The sequence below is a fragment of the Melanaphis sacchari genome, unplaced genomic scaffold (genome assembly GCF_002803265.2).
Source record: "Melanaphis sacchari strain LSU unplaced genomic scaffold, SCAv2.0 Contig1465_pilon_pilon, whole genome shotgun sequence".
Classification (NCBI taxonomy): domain Eukaryota; kingdom Metazoa; phylum Arthropoda; class Insecta; order Hemiptera; family Aphididae; genus Melanaphis; species Melanaphis sacchari.
In genome coordinates, this window is record NW_020270629.1 from 1 (window position 1) to 18,525 (window position 18,525).

The following is an 18,525-nucleotide window of genomic DNA, read 5'->3' on the forward strand; positions in this document are numbered from 1 at the left end:
TTGATTATGGTGGCATTTTTGTGATAGCACGATTTTTCTAATGAATTACTACAGAAAAGTACAGTATTTATAGAATTTATATCAACAATTTTGAAAATGGAATTTCTTCAAACACTTATACACAAAGAGCTGCATTGATAGCTGATCGATTAAACCCAACCTTGGAGATCCTACAAATGATGTTACACTTCTTATCTGTGATACAACAGTCGTGGAAGTTATAAAAGCAATGTTGGTTGAGTTTCAGTTATTGAGACAGTCAATTGTTCAAATAAGAATGTGAAAAACACCATCCATATCAACGATCAGTAAGCTATATAACATTCCAAACAAAATGGTCAATTACAGGAACTACAAGAGTTTCTAATTGATCGCATCCGTACGGAAAACTGGTATGTGGACTATCTAAAGCCCTGAATCAACACGCTGCAATGGATTGCAAACTATAGAGCCTACAATATCGCCAGAGATTCTCATTGAAATAATCTTTTGGAAAGGTATGATTATCATTTAAAATATTTGGATACATATTAATACAATTTTCTGATACTTATTTAGGTGAAATATTGAACACAGCAATGATGCAGGGTGTACAATGGATATAAAGCTTTGATATCCTCAAGTCTTAAATATGAACTCCATTTCATATGAACTACGAGGAGTGATACATTTTCGTAGAGGGAGAAGTTTACTTCGGAATAAGTAGGGCATTACACAGCTTACGTAAAAGATGTGGCAAAATTGGGAATTATTTGATGACCTTAAAAAGCCAATACCGGTAAAAGAAACGACAAAGTATCGTGAATTATTGTTATACACTATTTAATCCTAATTGAAGCAATAATAATGTAATACAGACATTGAATGAATTTATATTTAATATTAAACAATTGACTACTATAAATATTATCTAGTATGCTTATATCAATAAAGGAGTAAATAATAAATACATTTGTTAGTTACATAATTATTATTTTCATACTACTGTCCTTCCATATTAAAATGTGGTGTTTTCTTGAGTTATTAATTTTCCTTTCATACTGTAATATCGAAGAAGTATAGTACATTAGTACCTACATATTATCCAATTGCATATTATATACTAAATAATATATAGTAATATAAAATAATGTAAATAATGTTAAATGATGATTTTAGAAAATCATGTTTTGAGAAATAATTAGAATTTAAAATAAACATAAAAATAGTGACAATCAAAACAAATAATTACAGCAATTGATTTATAGTTATAAATATCTAAAACAAGTGATACAAAATTAAAATAGTGAGTATACTAGTAATATGATATGACAAAATATTATCAAACTATATATAACTGTCTTTTACTATTTAGCAAGACGCTAATATTTATAAATTATTTACAAACAAATTGATAAGTGAATACATTTGTAATATTTGCATATTTAAATGTTTTATATTCTGTTTTTATTATTATTAATTAATAATTTGTCTAATTGATTAAATTTGTAAAGGTTTATTTCCAGCGTTTTCATTATAAAGCGGATAGTATATAATATACCTAGGTACTTACAGTATCTGAGCAGATACAGTAAACTTTTTTCTATGGCGAACGTAAATGTTTCGATTTGTTCGTATGTTGGACTAAATTCAAATCAGCTTGAAACTATTCTACTTGACTGTTTTCCAAAGATCTACTACTTATATTATACATCTATACTTGAAAAATAAAAGTAGGTAGGTACTTACCTTTTTTTCCAACGGCATTAGTAGATATTATTTTATCTTTAAATTTTAAAACAGCATCTATAATGACTGATGCTGGAAGAGCTGGTTTTCGACCAGCCATTTAGAATTAATACAATGCTTCAAAAATAAAAAAAATAATTAAAAGTTCTTATAATCAGATATTCGTTTAAAATGTTTAAATACGTGAGCACTGGTAATGTTTAAATATTAAACAACAGATTCACTCATAACATGTGACACGGGTACGACAATACGTGGTTCTTCCGAATAAAATGGTAAAATCGTTAACAATAATGTAAACAAAATAACATATTATAATTTATATAAATAGCAAATGTATACAGAACTATTACATCTACACATTATTATACCCACTAACCATAATCGAAAAACGCATGCCTGTTAGCTAAATATCGTAATAAACGTTTAAAATTAGAAAAAAAATCCAAAACAAATTAAAATCCAGGACTCTTGCGCTGCAACACATTGTAGTGAATTGTACAAGTATGTACATGTTTACAAAATAAATATTAATATCATCATGAGTATAATATTAATAATTACAATTAACTGCAGAATTGAAATATATAATAATAATACAATAATTTACGCAAGATGTACGGTTCCATTTTAACATAAAAATATGAATATTACAAATTATCAAATATACAATAAAAACAAATGTTAAAAAAATTAATTATAACTAGTTATCATAATTATGTAAAAAACAAAAAATAGTGAATATTATCTAGATATCATATTATATTCTATAGAAGTATAGATGTACCATGTACGGCTCAGCCCAGTCCTACAATTTTTTTTTAAGGGGGATGTCTAGACAACAAATATGTTATTCAAAACAAGAAATAGAAAATAGCTGCTTGTGTAAAAACTAATGCGTCGATTTCCTTAGAGTTTGTACTAAAAATTTAAGAAATATATCATCTACGTACGCTCTTTTTTTGATTTCTAATTTTTTATTCCAATTCTTTTAAATAATTAAAAAACTACAATGAAAATGTTACGAGTGTTAAATAATAATATTTTATTTTTGTTGATTGATATGATTTTTTTTAAAAAGAGCGTACATCGACAATATCACCAAGAATTAAAAAAAATTTATTTAAAAAAAATCGAACAAATTTTAATATGTAAAATAAGTTATTTCTTTTCAAAATAATGTGACCAGCAGCTGGCGATTCTAGCGGCAAAAACCGATACTCTTTATAGGTAGTTACACAAAAACAATGTGTGTATAACTGCGGTATTTCAAACTCGTAAACAATTCTAATTTTAGTAATCGATACGGACGTCATTACGGGAATTCGACAAAAGCGTTATTTACATATTATATTTTATAATTCAGGAATCGGGATACTGTGGTATTATTTATATTTCATATACATTTATTCATAGTTTCAATTTCGCGTTTTAAACTTGGCTATTGCTATTGTATAGTATAATGTCAGATTATCGAAAAGGTAAAAAAAGTCATTTAAGGCTCAGTGCTCTCCGTAAAAAACGTAAGTATGTCGGATTAGTTAATTGGAGAACTGCACAAAAAGAAAAGTTAGTATCTACTTTATTAATTATTCTTCATACTTATCTTAACTAAAATATAACCTAGTATTATAATGTCTTATAATTTTTACGATAGAAAAAAATAATTTGGAATATGATTATGTTATTGACCCGGAAACAATTTCCGAAAATAATTATTCACACAATCAGCGCGGCGATGAAGCTTCTAATTCATTGTCAAATGAGGCTGCAATTAACAACTTGATGTAAGCATTGATAATATATTTATTTGTTCATAATATTATTTATTATTTATACACAATTATAAATTTATACCACTGCTGTATTGCTGTAGTCTATAATATAATAAAGCAATTAGTTACCTATTTATATAATTAATAATTATACATAAACAATAATCAAATTTGAATTATTCGTGATATTATTACCTATTATTATGCAATATTGTTATATCGAAATTCTGAGCGGAGCGATGAATAGGTATATAGATTTTACAATTATTTTTGGTTTTGTTTTAAATTTTTTTTTTTGTGACTGTACACGATTAGTAGTCGAAATAATACTTCAATTTTCAACTTCAGTGTCTTATTCGATGGGAAAGTAAATCTAGTTTCTGATGGTGCATCGAAAAGGTTAAAGTTCCCAGTAATTTTTAAAATCACCATGAAAACCAAAACAAAAAGGGTGGTCAAGTGTTTAACCAATGGCGAACTGGGAGAAAAAATACAGCCCGGGAAAATCATAATTTTAGCGGCCCTCAGTATACTAACGGCCCTTTATATATATAATTATTATATACTTTTGTAAACACAATTTAGCTTTTAAATTTTTAAATATTTTAATTATATTTTATTATATTGATTATATAAAATAAAATAAATATCGCTCTGCTGTATAGTAGTGATGGAGAGTAGGTTACTACATTGGTCACTATAATGGATGTGTTAAATTTGAATGCAATGACTGGTATCATTGACCATTGTATACGAAAAACGATTCTGAACAGAGATGATTTGTCAGACAATGATAATTAGTTGGATACATTACATTATTACCTATATTTCAATAATTGTAATAGGTACTCGTATATCGTTATTTTACGCGATTTCGTAAAAAATTAAATTTCATACGCTCATAAAATTTTTCTATATTGATGCTGGATTTTTTTACAGTTACTTGAAGGAAAACTTATGGATAACCTTGTATTAGATTTTTGAACCTTAAGTATTAATCACAACAATTTTATGAATTTTCAACTTCAAAATTCCTTGCAAATTTTCGCGATTTTGATATATTTCGTAAACATTTAAACTTTAAATAAAAATTGTGACAAATAATTTTTGATTTTTTTTTTTACTATGATAAGAATAACTTATAATAAACCTTGTATTAAAAATTAGAGATTTTTTGGAAAGCCAAATTTTTTTTGTCGGCATTTTAAGAAAAAAAAATTAAAAAAGTCGAAAATTTAAATTGTCTATAAGTAGCTAAGGTCAAAATATTTTGAAAATTTAATCGTAAATATAATCATAATATAAACATTTGGTGAAAATTTCAAGTAGGTATTTTACAATGATTCGTTTTTGAGTTCAGCAAAATCAAAAAATCAATTTTATCGAAAAATGATTATGCGTGAAAACTCCCGTTTTTTCTTTATTTTTTCAGGGTTTTTACCGACGCTTGTGCAAACTACTAGAAATTTTTTACTTTTGACCCTTCAAAGTATCAACTAGATGAATTTTCCTTTACAAAGAGGGGCTAAGTCAAAAATCGAAGCATTATTACTACTTCAAAACGTGATGAGACAGAAAAAATAAAGAAATTATAAAAAAACACACATCATTGTAATATCAATACATTCATCACTCCGTTCAGAATCTAAAAATAAAATGAATAACTATTTGAGATTTTTGATTTTTTAGATTCTGAACGGATTGAGTTTACAATGATGTGTGTTTTTTTTTTTTATTTTATTTTTTTATGTCTGACAACATTTGGAGCAGTAATATTGCTTCGATTTTTGACTTCAGCCCCTCTTTGAAAAGGAAATCGAATCTAGTTGGTGTTTTGGGGGGGGTCAAAAGTTAAAAATTCAATATTTTTTAAATGAATCGGGAAAAACCCTAAAAAATGAGGGAAAAACGGGATTTTTTACGCAAAACCAGTTTTCGACAAAATCGAATTTTTATTTTGTAATAACTCAAAAACTAATCGATGTAAATACTTGAAATTTTCACCAAATGTTTATATTAGCGTGTTCCGTACATAGATAAATTATAATATAATTTATATAATTATATTATAATAATAATTTATATAATTATAATAATATAATTTTTATAGCGATGATGAAGATAATTTACCGCCTTTAGTTGTTGAATATGGACCACCTAATCCTGCTCTAGATCCACTATTAAATCAAATTAAAGGTCGCTATATTATCGATGGACAACATTTTTTAAAAAGTATTCGTTCATTAGAAATACATCGCGAACGGTGTGTTAAAAGTACTCAAGGATGGTTCAAATTAGTAAAAAGTAGATCTCGGGCACTTTTTTGGTATTTAGATTTTGAATGTCCATTTTGCAAAGAATTCCGAACTGTGACCAACGAACCATTGCATACAGATATAGAAAAAAAATTAAATAATCAGGAGTGTCATAAAAAACTAACTATAGCTGAATCTACAGTTTGGGGAGTCATTTCGGCCGGTTCTGGATTTCGTCAATTGGAAGAAATATTTTCACATCTTGGAATAAAATGCATGTCAAATAGTACATTTATGAAATTAGAACAGAACATTGGTGAAGTAAGTATTTTTTACAAAAAAAAATAAAAATAAATTTTAATTTTATTTTTAATTTTATAAAAATAAAATTTTTAGAATTGGAAAACTGTATTCACGGATGAAATGATTCAAGCTGGCAGAGAAGAAAAAAATGCTTGCATTACGAAACGGTGATGTAACAGAAAAAGGTATTCCATACATTACAGTTATTGTCGATGGTGGATGGTCACACAGAAGTTTTGGACACCGTTACACAGCATCATCAGGAGTAGCGTGTGTAATTGGTTGGAGAACAAAAAAACTTTTATATGTTGGCGTTCGCAATAAATATTGTTATACATGTGAGTACCGTAAACGTAATAATATTTCAACTGAACATGAAGTATGTTATAAAAATTGGAATGGAACATCCGCGGCTATGGAGTCTGACATGATTGTGGAGGCATTCTGTAGTAGTATGGATATTCATGGCTTACAGTATAGAGTAATGATTGGTGACGGGGATAGCAGTACTTTTAAAAAAATCAAAGAAAATGTTTCTTATGGACGACATGTTATAAAAAGAGAATGTGCCAATCACGTAGTAAAAAATTATACTAAAGCTTTATTCAATCTTCAAAAACAATTAGGAAATAATGGAAAAAAAAATACTACCAAATACAAAAATCATGAAATTAAAAGTGTTGGCAAGAATGGCTATAACATATAATTCAAAACACAAATTAGGTGTAGAATCATTAAGAGCCGATTTAAAAAATGGACCTAAACATGTTTTTAATATTCATACGCATTGTAAACCATATTATTGTAAGACATCAATTGAAAATAGTGTTAATATAAACAGTTTACAATTTGAAAAAATTATAGAAAAAATTAATGACGTTTTAAAAATTTTAGTTCAAAAAGCACCTCAACTGACCACAAATGATACTTCAAATTTAGCAGAAAATTATATGTCATTAGTCGCTAAATTTTCAGGAGGCAAACAAATAAATAGAGGTAATAAAGGGTCCTACACACACCGAAGTTTTGGTGCAGCATTAGACTTTCAATTGGGTCCGGAATGGTCATATAAAACATGGAAAAAAGTAGCTACAAGTCCTTATTCGCCGCTTAAGAAATTCGGTATGAAGAAAAAATTACAAATTGAATATAAGAGAAGGTCACTTATTAATTCATTCAATAAAAAAAAATTAATAAATGAAACAAAAAAAAAAAAATTATTTGAAAACAGGGGAGAAGAAGATTACGGCGAGTACTGTCAAAAATTAGATATGGACGAAGAGACTTTTGAAATAGAAAAAAAAAACATTAATATCTTCTTTAAAGGTAAACGAAAAAACACAACAACATTTGGAGCAAATTACAGTTGGTCAATCCGAAAACAATCAATGGTTTGAAGCTAGGAAAAATAGATTAACGGCATCTAACTTTGGTGTAGTATGTAAACGACGACCAACAACAAAGTATACACCATTAGTAAAAAAAATTTTGTACAGCGAAGAAATACATAGTTATGCAATACAACATGGAAAAAATAAATGAAGCTGAAGCAATAAGAACATATGAAAAAGAAAAAGGTATAAAAGTAAGGTCTTGTGGGTTATTTGTTGATATGCAATATGGATTTTTAGCTGCTTCACCTGATGGACTAATAGACGCCGATGGAATAATCGAAGTAAAATGTCCATATTCCTTAGCAAAAAAAGGTATTACTATTGATTTTGCCGCTAAGAATATTAAAACCTTTTACTTGAAGTTCGATGAAAATACACAAAAAATTAATTTGAAGGCAACTCATGATTATTATTTTCAAATCCAAGGTCAGTTACACATTACGCAAAAGTTGTACTGTGACTTCATTGTTTGGACACCATTAGAAATGTTCGTAGAACGTATCATGAAAAATGATGAATTTTGGTATAGTAAAATGGAAACTAACTTAGTGCAATTTTATCATGAAGCGTTGATACCAGAAATAGTTGATCCGAGATTATGTCGTAAAATGCCAATAAGAGACATTGAATAATATTATAATAATATACATTGTAAAAAGTTTTTTGTTCTTATTTAATGGTTTTTAATTTTTTATAATTAAATGTTAAACAATAATACATATCTAAAAATAAGATACCTAGTCTTAAAATTATTTATTTTTTAATAATATTATTTCATATAATATGTAAACTAAAAATATTAATATGTTGAATATTCAACGATCAATGAGGTATTATACACATGATATAAAAAAATAATTAGTTATTATGAATTATTTAAATATTTATTAGGTGTATTTAATATATAATATACAATATTAGGTAATCATGTTTTTTTTTTTTTACTTTGTAATTTTTTTGATAGGTATAGGTATAATACGCAGGCCGATTCTTTTATGAACCAATCAAATAACATTTGGAATAGGTAATTAATAAAAAATAAAAAAATAAGTAAAAGCATTTAAAAATAGAAAATAAAAATGTTGTTTATAAAGACATAAAAACTTTTTCTTCAAAAACAATGAGACTTTTTGAAATAATGAGTGTTTCATGATAAAATATTCACCTGTATTATATAATAAAATGTTTTTAATTTATAACTAAAGACCGGATTTATATGCATTAAAATTTTGGAATTCAAATTACTTTTGGGCGAGATCACGTCAGTATAAATTGGCTAAAGCGCCATCTCTGAATACAATAACATACTAAAGCTGTATACTGATGGCATGGTTGGGGGAGAGTAGATGTAAATCGACTGACGCGCGATCTCTGGTCATGAAAACATACTATGTGTGACTAGACATCCCCCTTAAGCCGCCAGCGCACACCGGTGCAAATATCTGATATTATTGCTACGGCAATTTTATCAATCATGAATTCCCAAGAACAAAATACACAATCTACATCTCAATTAAAAACCTTCGCTGAAACCACTGTAAACGCTCAATTTCCAAAAAAAGAACAAGCCATCGTTTTAAACACTATCAATGACATATCTCAATTAGAATACATAAAAGCCCTCGGCAAAATTACATCAACAAAAAAAATATCGTTAGCATCTCGTATTTCTAACAATCGTTTCTGCGTGTATTTTACGGACAAATTTACCGTTGATGAACTAATACAAAATTTTTCCTGTATAACAATAAACGAACATCAAATTCCTTTTCGTCGTTTGGTTAACCCAGCAAAAAGATTTATTATCTTTAATGCTCATCCGATAATTCCGCATGACGTAATCAACGAATACTTAATTTTATGCGGCATTCGAACATTATCGCAAATTACCTTTCTGAAAGCCGGTTTCCAAGACGAACTGGCTCATATAAGCAGCTTTCGTCGCCAGGTATACATTCACCCCGATGATATCGCAAATGTTCCCGGATCAATTGTTATTAGATTCGATAACACCGATTTCAGAATCTTTATAAATGACGACACCCTTACTTGTTATACATGTAAAAAAACCGTGCATACCTCTAACTCCTGCAAAAATAATCCTAAAAATACCTATGTCAACAATAATAGTAGACAAACAACAGAATTTGAGGAACATTTAATATCCAATGGCCCACATGATACAAGTTTAACGGAAATAGATATATACGATACCTCAAACAACGGAGATGTTTTAAATCTTACAAAACCAATACAACCGAATAAACATATGGTCATACCAAACGAACCAATCAAAAGACCCCCTCCATCGCCTAGTAACTCGTCATCTTCAGCAGCCTCCACCCACCATATCGATCAACAGATTAATGAGAATTTCATACAGCCCAAAACATTAAGAGAAAAAATTTTAGACTCAAACAAAACACTCGGCAATCCACTCGAATCAGTCAAAAAACAAAAAAAAAAGCAGTTCACTTGAAAACATTCACTCTAAACTCAACGAAGGACTTAAACCAGTCGAAGGTCTTTTCTCAAATAATATTGAAATTCTTATATCTTTTTCTCAATACATATACATAATGGAGAACTTCACAAATAAATCCATAAATATCCATACTCTGTGTGATGAAGTCAGGGTAGACGTCCTAACACTTCAAAAAATAACTGAACAAGTCAGACCACTGATAAGCGATAAAGCTACAAAAACCAAAATCACCAAACTATTAAATCTTCTATTTCAATCTCTTCCGCTACAGTAACCATTCACAAATCAACCCCTTGAAATTCCTGCCATAACAAACCTAAATAAAAACATACCTAAAACCAATCATGATAGACACACATCTTAATATTATCCAATGGAATCTCAATGGATTCTTCAAAAAAAGAGAAGAGCTCGGATTTCTAATACAAGAATATAATCCCGAAATAATATGCCTCCAAGAAATAAATTTTAAAGAAAACTACGTAGCCCCCATCAAAAATTACAACGGCTATCGCAAAAACCGTCAAGGGGCTGAGAGAGCCAGTGGAGGGATAGCAATATAAATCAAATATTACATTCCAAACACAACCATACATATCCAAAGCGAAATAGAAGTTTTAGCTGTTCAAGTTAACCTGAAAGAAAAACTTACAATATGTAATATATACCTCTCAAATCAAAAAAAATTATCCTCATCTGATATTGATCAAATAATTCAACATCTACCCACACCATATATAATTTTCGGTGACTTCAATGCACACAGCTCACTATGGGGCTCTGCCAAAACTGACCCCAGAGGCAAAAAAATTGAAAAATTGCCGGAAAAATACAACATAGCGTTACTAAACGACGCATCCCTCACCCACATAAACATAGCTAACGGAAACCTCTCCTGCATAGATTTAACCCTCTGCCCACCATCCTTAGCACACAGATTAGAGTGTAAAGTGTTACCTCACTTGCTAAGCAGTGATCACATACTAATCAAAATTAACTTTATCCCAAGGAAAGGAAACACAAATAAAAACAAAATAAAAAGATGGAACTTAAAAAAACTAAACTGGCCTTCATTCGAAAAAATGGTGGACAGAGAAACAAACGAATTACCAAATAATTTACAACAAAGCACCAATGAAATGGTTGAAACATTCACTCACATAATGACCACTGCAGCAAATAAATTTATCGGAAGCCATATAAAACAAAAAACCAAACCAAGAGTCCCATGGTGGAACGATGAGATCAAAACAGTCATAAGAAAAAAAAAAGATGCACTCAACATATTAAAAAAAAATAAAACTCTAGAAAATTTCATAGAACTCAAAAAAATAAGAGCCAAATCCAAATTTTTAATTAAAAACAGCAAGAAAGAATCATGGAAAAAATTCACCTGCTCTATAAACAACAAAACCAACTCGAAAGAACTATGGACTAAAATCAGATCACCTAAAGGACTCAATCGAGATCAAGAAATTCACATAACAGACGAACACACCTCAACATCACTACCAGAAGAAGTCGCTCAAAAAATCGGCTTATTTTTCTACGAAAGCTTCAGCAACTCAATCTACAAACAAAAATTCATAGATGAAATAAAAATACCTGCCGAAAACACGCCCATACAATTTGACACCACCCTCATAGACTCAGACCAAATTAGTTTGAACGCAACAATAACACTAAAAGAAATGAATCTAGCTCTCAGTAAATGTAAAAGCAAGAGCCCCGGCCCTGACGAAATACCCTACTGCTTCCTACAAAACCTCGGATCCTCGGCCAAAAACTACATATTAAACTTATACAACACTATATGGAGAATAGGAAGAATACCAGATGAATGGAAAAAATGCATCATTATACCAATTCATAAACCAGAAAAGACAAGCACTCTGTCGAAGGATTCCGTCCAATTACCCTCCTAAATACCATGACAAAAGCAATGGAAAAAATAATAAACAATAGACTAGTTTGGTATTTGGAAAAAAATAAAATTATATCAATTGAACAAAGTGGTTTTCGTCGTGCAAGATCCACAGTAGATAACCTTTACATAATAAAATCCGAAATTAACAAAGCCCTAGAAAACAATCAAATTCTGGGAATGATCAGCCTAGACATAACCAAAGCTTATGACTCCGTATGGAGACACATAATACTTCAAATACTCAGCAAAATACTAATAAATGGGAACATGTATAACTACATAAAAAACTTCCTCTCCGACAGAAAATTTCGAATCAAAGTTACAAACTGCCTTTCGAACATTTTTACCCAAGAAAACGAAATTCCCTAAGGGTCGTCACTAGCTGTCACGATCTTCCTCCTATCAATAAATGACATTGTTAAAACAATTGAAACTCCTGTAACTGCAAATCTATTCGCAGACGACCTTAGCATACTTTGCAGAAGCAGCAACCTTAATACAGTACAACATTTACTACAAAATAGCGCAAATAACATAACAAAATGGTTAAATAAAACGGGCTTCAACATCTCCAGTCAAAAATCACAAAGCATCATATTCACAAAAAAAAAAAATTAGATAAACTCCAGATAAAAATAGATAACAACATTATACCAAACCAAAATAAAATAAAAATTTTGGGAGTAATTTTTGATACCAAATTAAACTGGATCCCAAATTTAAAAGATGTAAAAAACTCCATCACGAAAAAACTCAACATAATAAAAATTATCTCACATACATCATGGGGTGGTGAAACTTCTACACTACTAAAAATCTACAGAGCACTAATCTGGTCTAAAACTGATTACGGTTTAATAATATTCAGGACACCTAAACACCTAAAAATGATTGATATGCCTCTAAATACCGGCATAAGACTAGCAATTGGAGCCTTCAAATCCAGCCCAATAGCGATTCTAAGAAACATTGCAAATGAACCACCCCCCGACATAAGGAGAACACAAAACAATATACTCTATGCATCCCGAACATTAAAAAATGAGAACAACCCAGCAATCAAATACATCGACAACACAATCAAAGAGGCAGAAAACCTACAAATAAATATAAAACATATAGTACCAAGAGAACCACAAACCATACCAGGGGCGGCTCCAGAGACCAAGTTGGGGGGGGCTTAATTATAGTTTTCACAAAACTTTATAACAAGAAAAAAAAAACAATAATTTTTACAACACAAATTCAAGCCTTCTATTTTTCAAGCTAGCAAAAATATCAATTATGTGATCTATTTGATCTAAGATATCTATTTTGTTATACACATTAATAAGACATAAAGCTGATAGTCTATCTTCGGTCATTCTAGAACGAAGCCAGGTCTTAACTCTTCTAAGAGTAGAGAAACTCCTTTCAGCAGAGGCAACACTAACAGGTAGAGTTGCTAATACTTGTAACAACGTTCTAATAGTTGGAAATATATCTTCATCACAGTTCATGTATGATTCCAAAGCTGTACTTGGACGTTCATTAATTGGTTGATGTTTCCATTTATGAAGCCACAGGCAAATTTCACCTAAAATAAATGATAAAAGTTATGTTACTCCTACTTTATAATAATTATAAATAAATAAATTGTATAGTTAAAAAATAATAATGGTACCTTCTAACATATCAACCATTAAATTTTCAGAAACAGTGAAAAGAGGTGAAAACTTTTTTGCTACTGCAATGATCCTCAATGATATTTTTTGTCGGTCATTACCATCATTATCATTTAATCTGACAATAATATTTGGCAAAAGCAGACGCAAATCAAATGCTTCCAATGTATCTGTTGATAATCTGGTGGTTAAATCTAATTTAATAGTGTCCAATAACGGAACATAAATACTGCGTAGGTAAAATTGTTCAGCATCCGTTGCAGGGTAATTATCACGATGCATTTGTGATTTGGCTATTCTTGGCATTTTGATTTCACATCCGATATCTTCTACTAAGTTACTAGCTTCCAAGAAAATTTTATGAAATTCACTAACACACATTGTTCTTTTTTTCATCAAAAATTTCCTTTATTCCTTCTATTGCCGAAGAAGCATTAGCTAAATCTAAAGATGTTGATTGTAGAAGTCTAGAAACTGGTAGTGTTAGTTTTAAAATATCAGCAGTTGACAAAAAAGGAAATAATGAAATCAGTATTCCTTATAGCTGCTAATAAAATAGATGCTTTTGAAGATGAAATTCGATCAGTCCAATTGGAAATTTCTGTAAGTGCTTCAATAACCTAAAACAAATTATAATTTTAAATAAAATTATTAAAATGTGCTAAATTCTAAATAATACATGTCATACAAAATTTTACTTCATAAAAAATGATTTACCTTTGGAAGAGCAGATTTAAACTGTAGAACACCATCATGCATTTCTATCCATCTTGTTTGACATAGTCCAGTCAGTTGTTTTGCAGAAATATTCTGTAGTACTAAATGCCTCTTTGCTGATGCATTAAAAAATGCAATTATTTCCTTTAGAGTACCTATTGTATTCCTTATGGGTATAATTTTAGAAGTCTGTGCCAACGAATTATTCAATGCATGGTTATAGCAAGGACAGTAAACTGCATTAGAACACTCTTGTTTAATTGTAGTAACTGCTCCACAATCTTCAGACACCATTACAGCACAACCATCAGTGGCCACTCCAACACAACGTTTTAAATCAAGTGCCAACTCTTTAGTTAAAATATCTAAAACTATATGACCAAGAGCCTGTCCAGTAAGTTTTGTCTCTCCAGAAGCTGATATATCATTTGATCTAATCAGTGCTCGACTTGGCAAAATTAAAGTAGAGGGACTCTGTTTACTATAAAAAAAAGAGCGTCCCCATCACTTATTAAACGTTACTAAGCCGCACGTTACCATACCCCCTATTACTCCTCTCTAAATAATTTAGAAAATATTTATAACCAACCAAGTTTTTTTTTAAATATTCATGGTTGATTCCATATTTTGATAGATCATCAATAATAGCAGCATAAATTGTACTTGCAGATGTGTTTTGTAATTCAATTATGTCAAAAAAGAAAGTTATTATGTCTTCTTCGTGAGCAATAGCAGATCTTAAGCAAATTACCAGCATAGTTTTGTTGCTGATTGTAGTAGATTCGTCCACAATTATACATAATTTTCTTCCATTATCTACTATATCTTTGCAAATTTTTTTCCGCATTTCTGAAGATATATGGTCTATTATGTTACTACAAGCCTTATCAGTTTGCAAAATGCGACCCATTTCCAAACCATTATTTACATGGAGGTCTACAAGTTTGGGCATATCAGTATATTGTTTTGTACAATTATGTAACGTGTAATTATTAATTACATGAAACTATAGTCTATAACCAACCATATAATTAATTAAATAGATTTAAAAAAAAAAATCTTTACTAACATTGTAACAAATTAAAAATAATATATTATTCTTAATCACCTGTTGTGGCATTACTACGTCAATATCTGAATTTGAAGTACTTGTAATTATTTGAGTATTTTCTGTATTATTAACATTATCAAAACTCATCTAGAATATTAAAAAAATTAGAGATAGAATAAGTATCTGTAGATATGTTGTGTTCAAATATATTTTTCTGAATCTTTTATAAGTATTATAAAGTATAATATAGTACCTTGTACCTAGTGACCAAGTATACTACTATTTACTATTTATACCTTCTTAATCTAAGAATAAAATTTTAATAAATTACTGTCGTTACTGAGTGTTTGAGTAATTATTGATTATCTACTTACTTTCATCTGTTTTTTAAAATATGAAAATAAATCACTTCGTGGTCTCTTTTTATCAGTCATTGTATTAATAATATAATAGCCAATAGGTAACAATTGTTCTAGTAAAAACTAGTAATGAAATAAAACAGTTTAAAAATTTAAAATTAAAAACTTTCAAACTTTAAATCTATGATAATTGATAATTGATAACAAATATTAGTGAATAATGATAACAGTGGTAAGTACTGGTAACTAATTAGTGATAAATGATACATTGGTTATGAAATATGATTAAAAATAATTAATTAAATGATAATAATAATAATAATAATAATAATACATCTATGGTAAAAAAATATGATTTGATTCGTGCATTTTGATAAAAATGCATAATAATGCAGCGTCCCGTGCGTTCCCCTTAAAAATAAAAGTAGGGGTACGCTAGAATTTCTGAAAAATTAGTTAAGGGACTCCGTCCCCCTGCGTCCCCCCCCAAGTCGAGCACTGGATCTAATAGATCTATAAGCATCCACAAAACATATAAATTCTTCATGTATTTCATTATTAATGACATATCTTAAAGTCAAGCTTAGTTGTTCAATACAAGATATATCTGTTGTTTCATCAAATAAAATTGAATAGACCGTAGAATTCTGAACATTTTTAACAATTTGAGATTTAATAACACTTCCAATGCTGTCTAAGAGTTCATTTTGAATATTCTTTCCTATATATGTGGCTCGAGAGGAAGTATTTTCCAAATGTTTTTTTAAATTTACATCACCAGAACGTATTCTATAACGCAGCAATTCTCTAAAATTTCCTTCGTTAGAAGTAGGAGAACTTACAGATTCATCAATATCAATAAGCATACCATCATCTCCATGCCCTCTTATTGGTATATTCTGTTGTCCGCAAAAAATTAACGTTTCAATGATAGGTCGGAGTCGTTCACGGTTTTCTTTAACTTGTTCATGTCTTTGAGTAAAAATTTGATTAATAACTTGATTTTTGGAACAAGAATACGTTTTTAAAAAGTCTTTTCCAGCTATTACAGCATTTATGTGATATTTGTTAGTATTATGAACACTAAGAATACCGTCTTTACCAGTTAATTTGGAAAATTTTAGAAGTGGTTTTATAACAAGATTTTGAAGGCAGTTGTTGGATGATGAAGAAGGTGCAAATAAAAAACAGTATTTACAAAACAATCCTTTTGCTATATCAGACACAACTAGCCAATGAAATTGTTCCAAATGCATAAATGATGGGGACCGATGTTTAACTTTACCTGCACGAAGTTGTTCAGAACATGGAAAAATATAGTTTTTTGGTGGGTACCAATGGTTATCAAGTATAGCTTTTTTAATAAAATCATTTAAGTTACTTTTCCCCACAAAAGATCCAATATCTGGTTTTGATATCATATTACTTGATGTTACATTATCCTGAAACAGTAACCATAAATTAATAATACTTTATTAAATTAAGTTAGCCAGGAGAATTAAAAAAAAAATATATAAATTAAATTAAAATAATTATATTATGAAAAAAATTAATTGATTCATTATTTAACTAAATACAAATTAAATTAAACATTAGTGGAGTTATAAACTATAAAGATATTAATCAATCTGATAAATTATTGTAATCAACACATTGTAAAGGTAACATTTGCTTATATTATTAAGTACCTATTAAAAATTATTAAGTTATGTATAAATCACTTACATTTATTGTTTTTAACTGGCCAACTCCTTTTTTGGTATTAGTAATCAACTCCTCGTCTATTTTCCTTTTTACGCCATCATTATTGCCCTCCTGTGGCTCAGGTTTTTCTTTCTATTATTTAAAATTATAATTAATATTGTTAATATTATAGGTAGGTACATCACAAACATCATAGGTATTGTCATAAAATACACATTAACTAATTTATAACTAGTTTGACTAAAATATATACCTGAATATTTCTTAAAACTAAAGAAAAATAAAATATAGAACTTATAAAAATAATTTTAAAAAATATTAATTTAAATACATACCTACTATTTAATATCTTATGCTAATATTACAACCATTTAATCAAATAAAAACAATTTTTTATTAATTAATTTAATTAAATACATTTTTGCTTTGATTTAATAAGGTGTTTTTATATAAATAAGGTAATATTTTATACAAGCATGAAGCAATACACACGTATAAAATAAAACACATTAACACAATAGTGAATATTTTATGATAAATTATATTATTTCATTTAATTTTTAATTGGATAACACATACCTGTTTTGTAAACAAAAATTTTTGAAGTTTTGTTTTTGGATCACTCATAACTACTTAAAAAAAGCCAAATGGAATAAAAAAAACGTAGCGTTAACAAAAACAAAATTTAAATTCAAAATAATGTAAACGTAAAGTATAACCTTATTAGTAACTGGTCGTCTAAAGTCCAGACAGTAATAATTGCGTATCGTGTATTGGGTACGACGCAACAAACGATGGTCTAACAACATTATTTATAGAATATAGCAATTCTTATCAAGATAATATTCATTATTCTTGGTATTTCCGAAATTCATACAGAAATATGTGTTTTGCCTTATGTGCTTATGCAATTTATTCTAAACATGATAAAATATTAAATAATATCATACCATATAACTATAAAATATTTTATATTAATATATTTTTATAGTTTATTTATAGGTTCTTCGTAAGATACATAATATAAATAGCAGGTACATGATAGTCGATAGTATAATACGATTTTTTTGTTAGTAATTTTTTTTTTTAACAATATACAACTTATTAGAAATACGGGCTTCTGGTGGTCTGGGGGGGGGGGGGCCGCGGCCCCTAGGGCCCCC

General features: G+C 28.9%; 3 protein-coding genes across 4 annotated transcripts; 1 reads left to right on the top strand and 2 right to left on the bottom strand.

The window, feature by feature from the left end:
* The first annotated feature begins 7,586 nt into the window (after positions 1-7,586).
* On the top strand, positions 7,587-8,087 carry LOC112591872. The gene has a single exon (XM_025335803.1). It carries the CDS (start codon positions 7,587-7,589, stop codon positions 8,085-8,087), a length of 501 nt encoding a protein of 166 aa, XP_025191588.1.
* Positions 8,088-14,710: 6,623 nt separating this feature from the next.
* Positions 14,711-15,793, bottom strand: LOC112591874 (E3 SUMO-protein ligase KIAA1586-like). 2 transcript variants are annotated; one of them, XM_025335805.1, is made up of 3 exons: positions 15,674-15,793; positions 15,357-15,446; positions 14,711-15,261 (listed from the first exon to the last, which is right to left on the bottom strand). In XM_025335805.1, exon 3 carries the CDS (start codon positions 15,198-15,200, stop codon positions 14,760-14,762), a length of 441 nt encoding a protein of 146 aa, XP_025191590.1. In that variant the 5' UTR covers positions 15,201-15,261; positions 15,357-15,446; positions 15,674-15,793; the 3' UTR covers positions 14,711-14,759. Both variants share the same exon structure in this region, with proteins under 2 accessions (XP_025191590.1, XP_025191591.1).
* Positions 15,794-16,110: 317 nt separating this feature from the next.
* Positions 16,111-17,989, bottom strand: LOC112591873. Its single transcript, XM_025335804.1, has 3 exons — positions 17,942-17,989; positions 17,384-17,494; positions 16,111-17,100 (listed from the first exon to the last, which is right to left on the bottom strand). The coding sequence occupies exons 1-3, from the start codon at positions 17,987-17,989 to the stop codon at positions 16,111-16,113; spliced, it is 1,149 nt and encodes a 382-aa protein (XP_025191589.1).
* Positions 17,990-18,525: the final 536 nt, after the last annotated feature.

Bases quoted from the DNA above. Each gene is read 5' to 3' on its own strand.
- LOC112591873 (XM_025335804.1), bottom strand. From the start codon at position 17,989: ATGAGTGATCCAAAAACAAAACTTCAAAAATTTTTGTTTACAAAACAG. The intron at 17,495-17,941 runs GTATGTGTTATC...TTTAAATAATAG, and splicing joins AATTTTTGTTTACAAAACAG to AAAGAAAAACCTGAGCCACA. The intron at 17,101-17,383 runs GTAAGTGATTTA...TTACTGTTTCAG, and splicing joins GCCAGTTAAAAACAATAAAT to GATAATGTAACATCAAGTAA.
- LOC112591874 (XM_025335805.1), bottom strand. From the start codon at position 15,200: ATGCCCAAACTTGTAGACCTCCATGTAAATAATGGTTTGGAAATGGGT.
- LOC112591872 (XM_025335803.1), top strand. From the start codon at position 7,587: ATGGAAAAAATAAATGAAGCTGAAGCAATAAGAACATATGAAAAAGAA.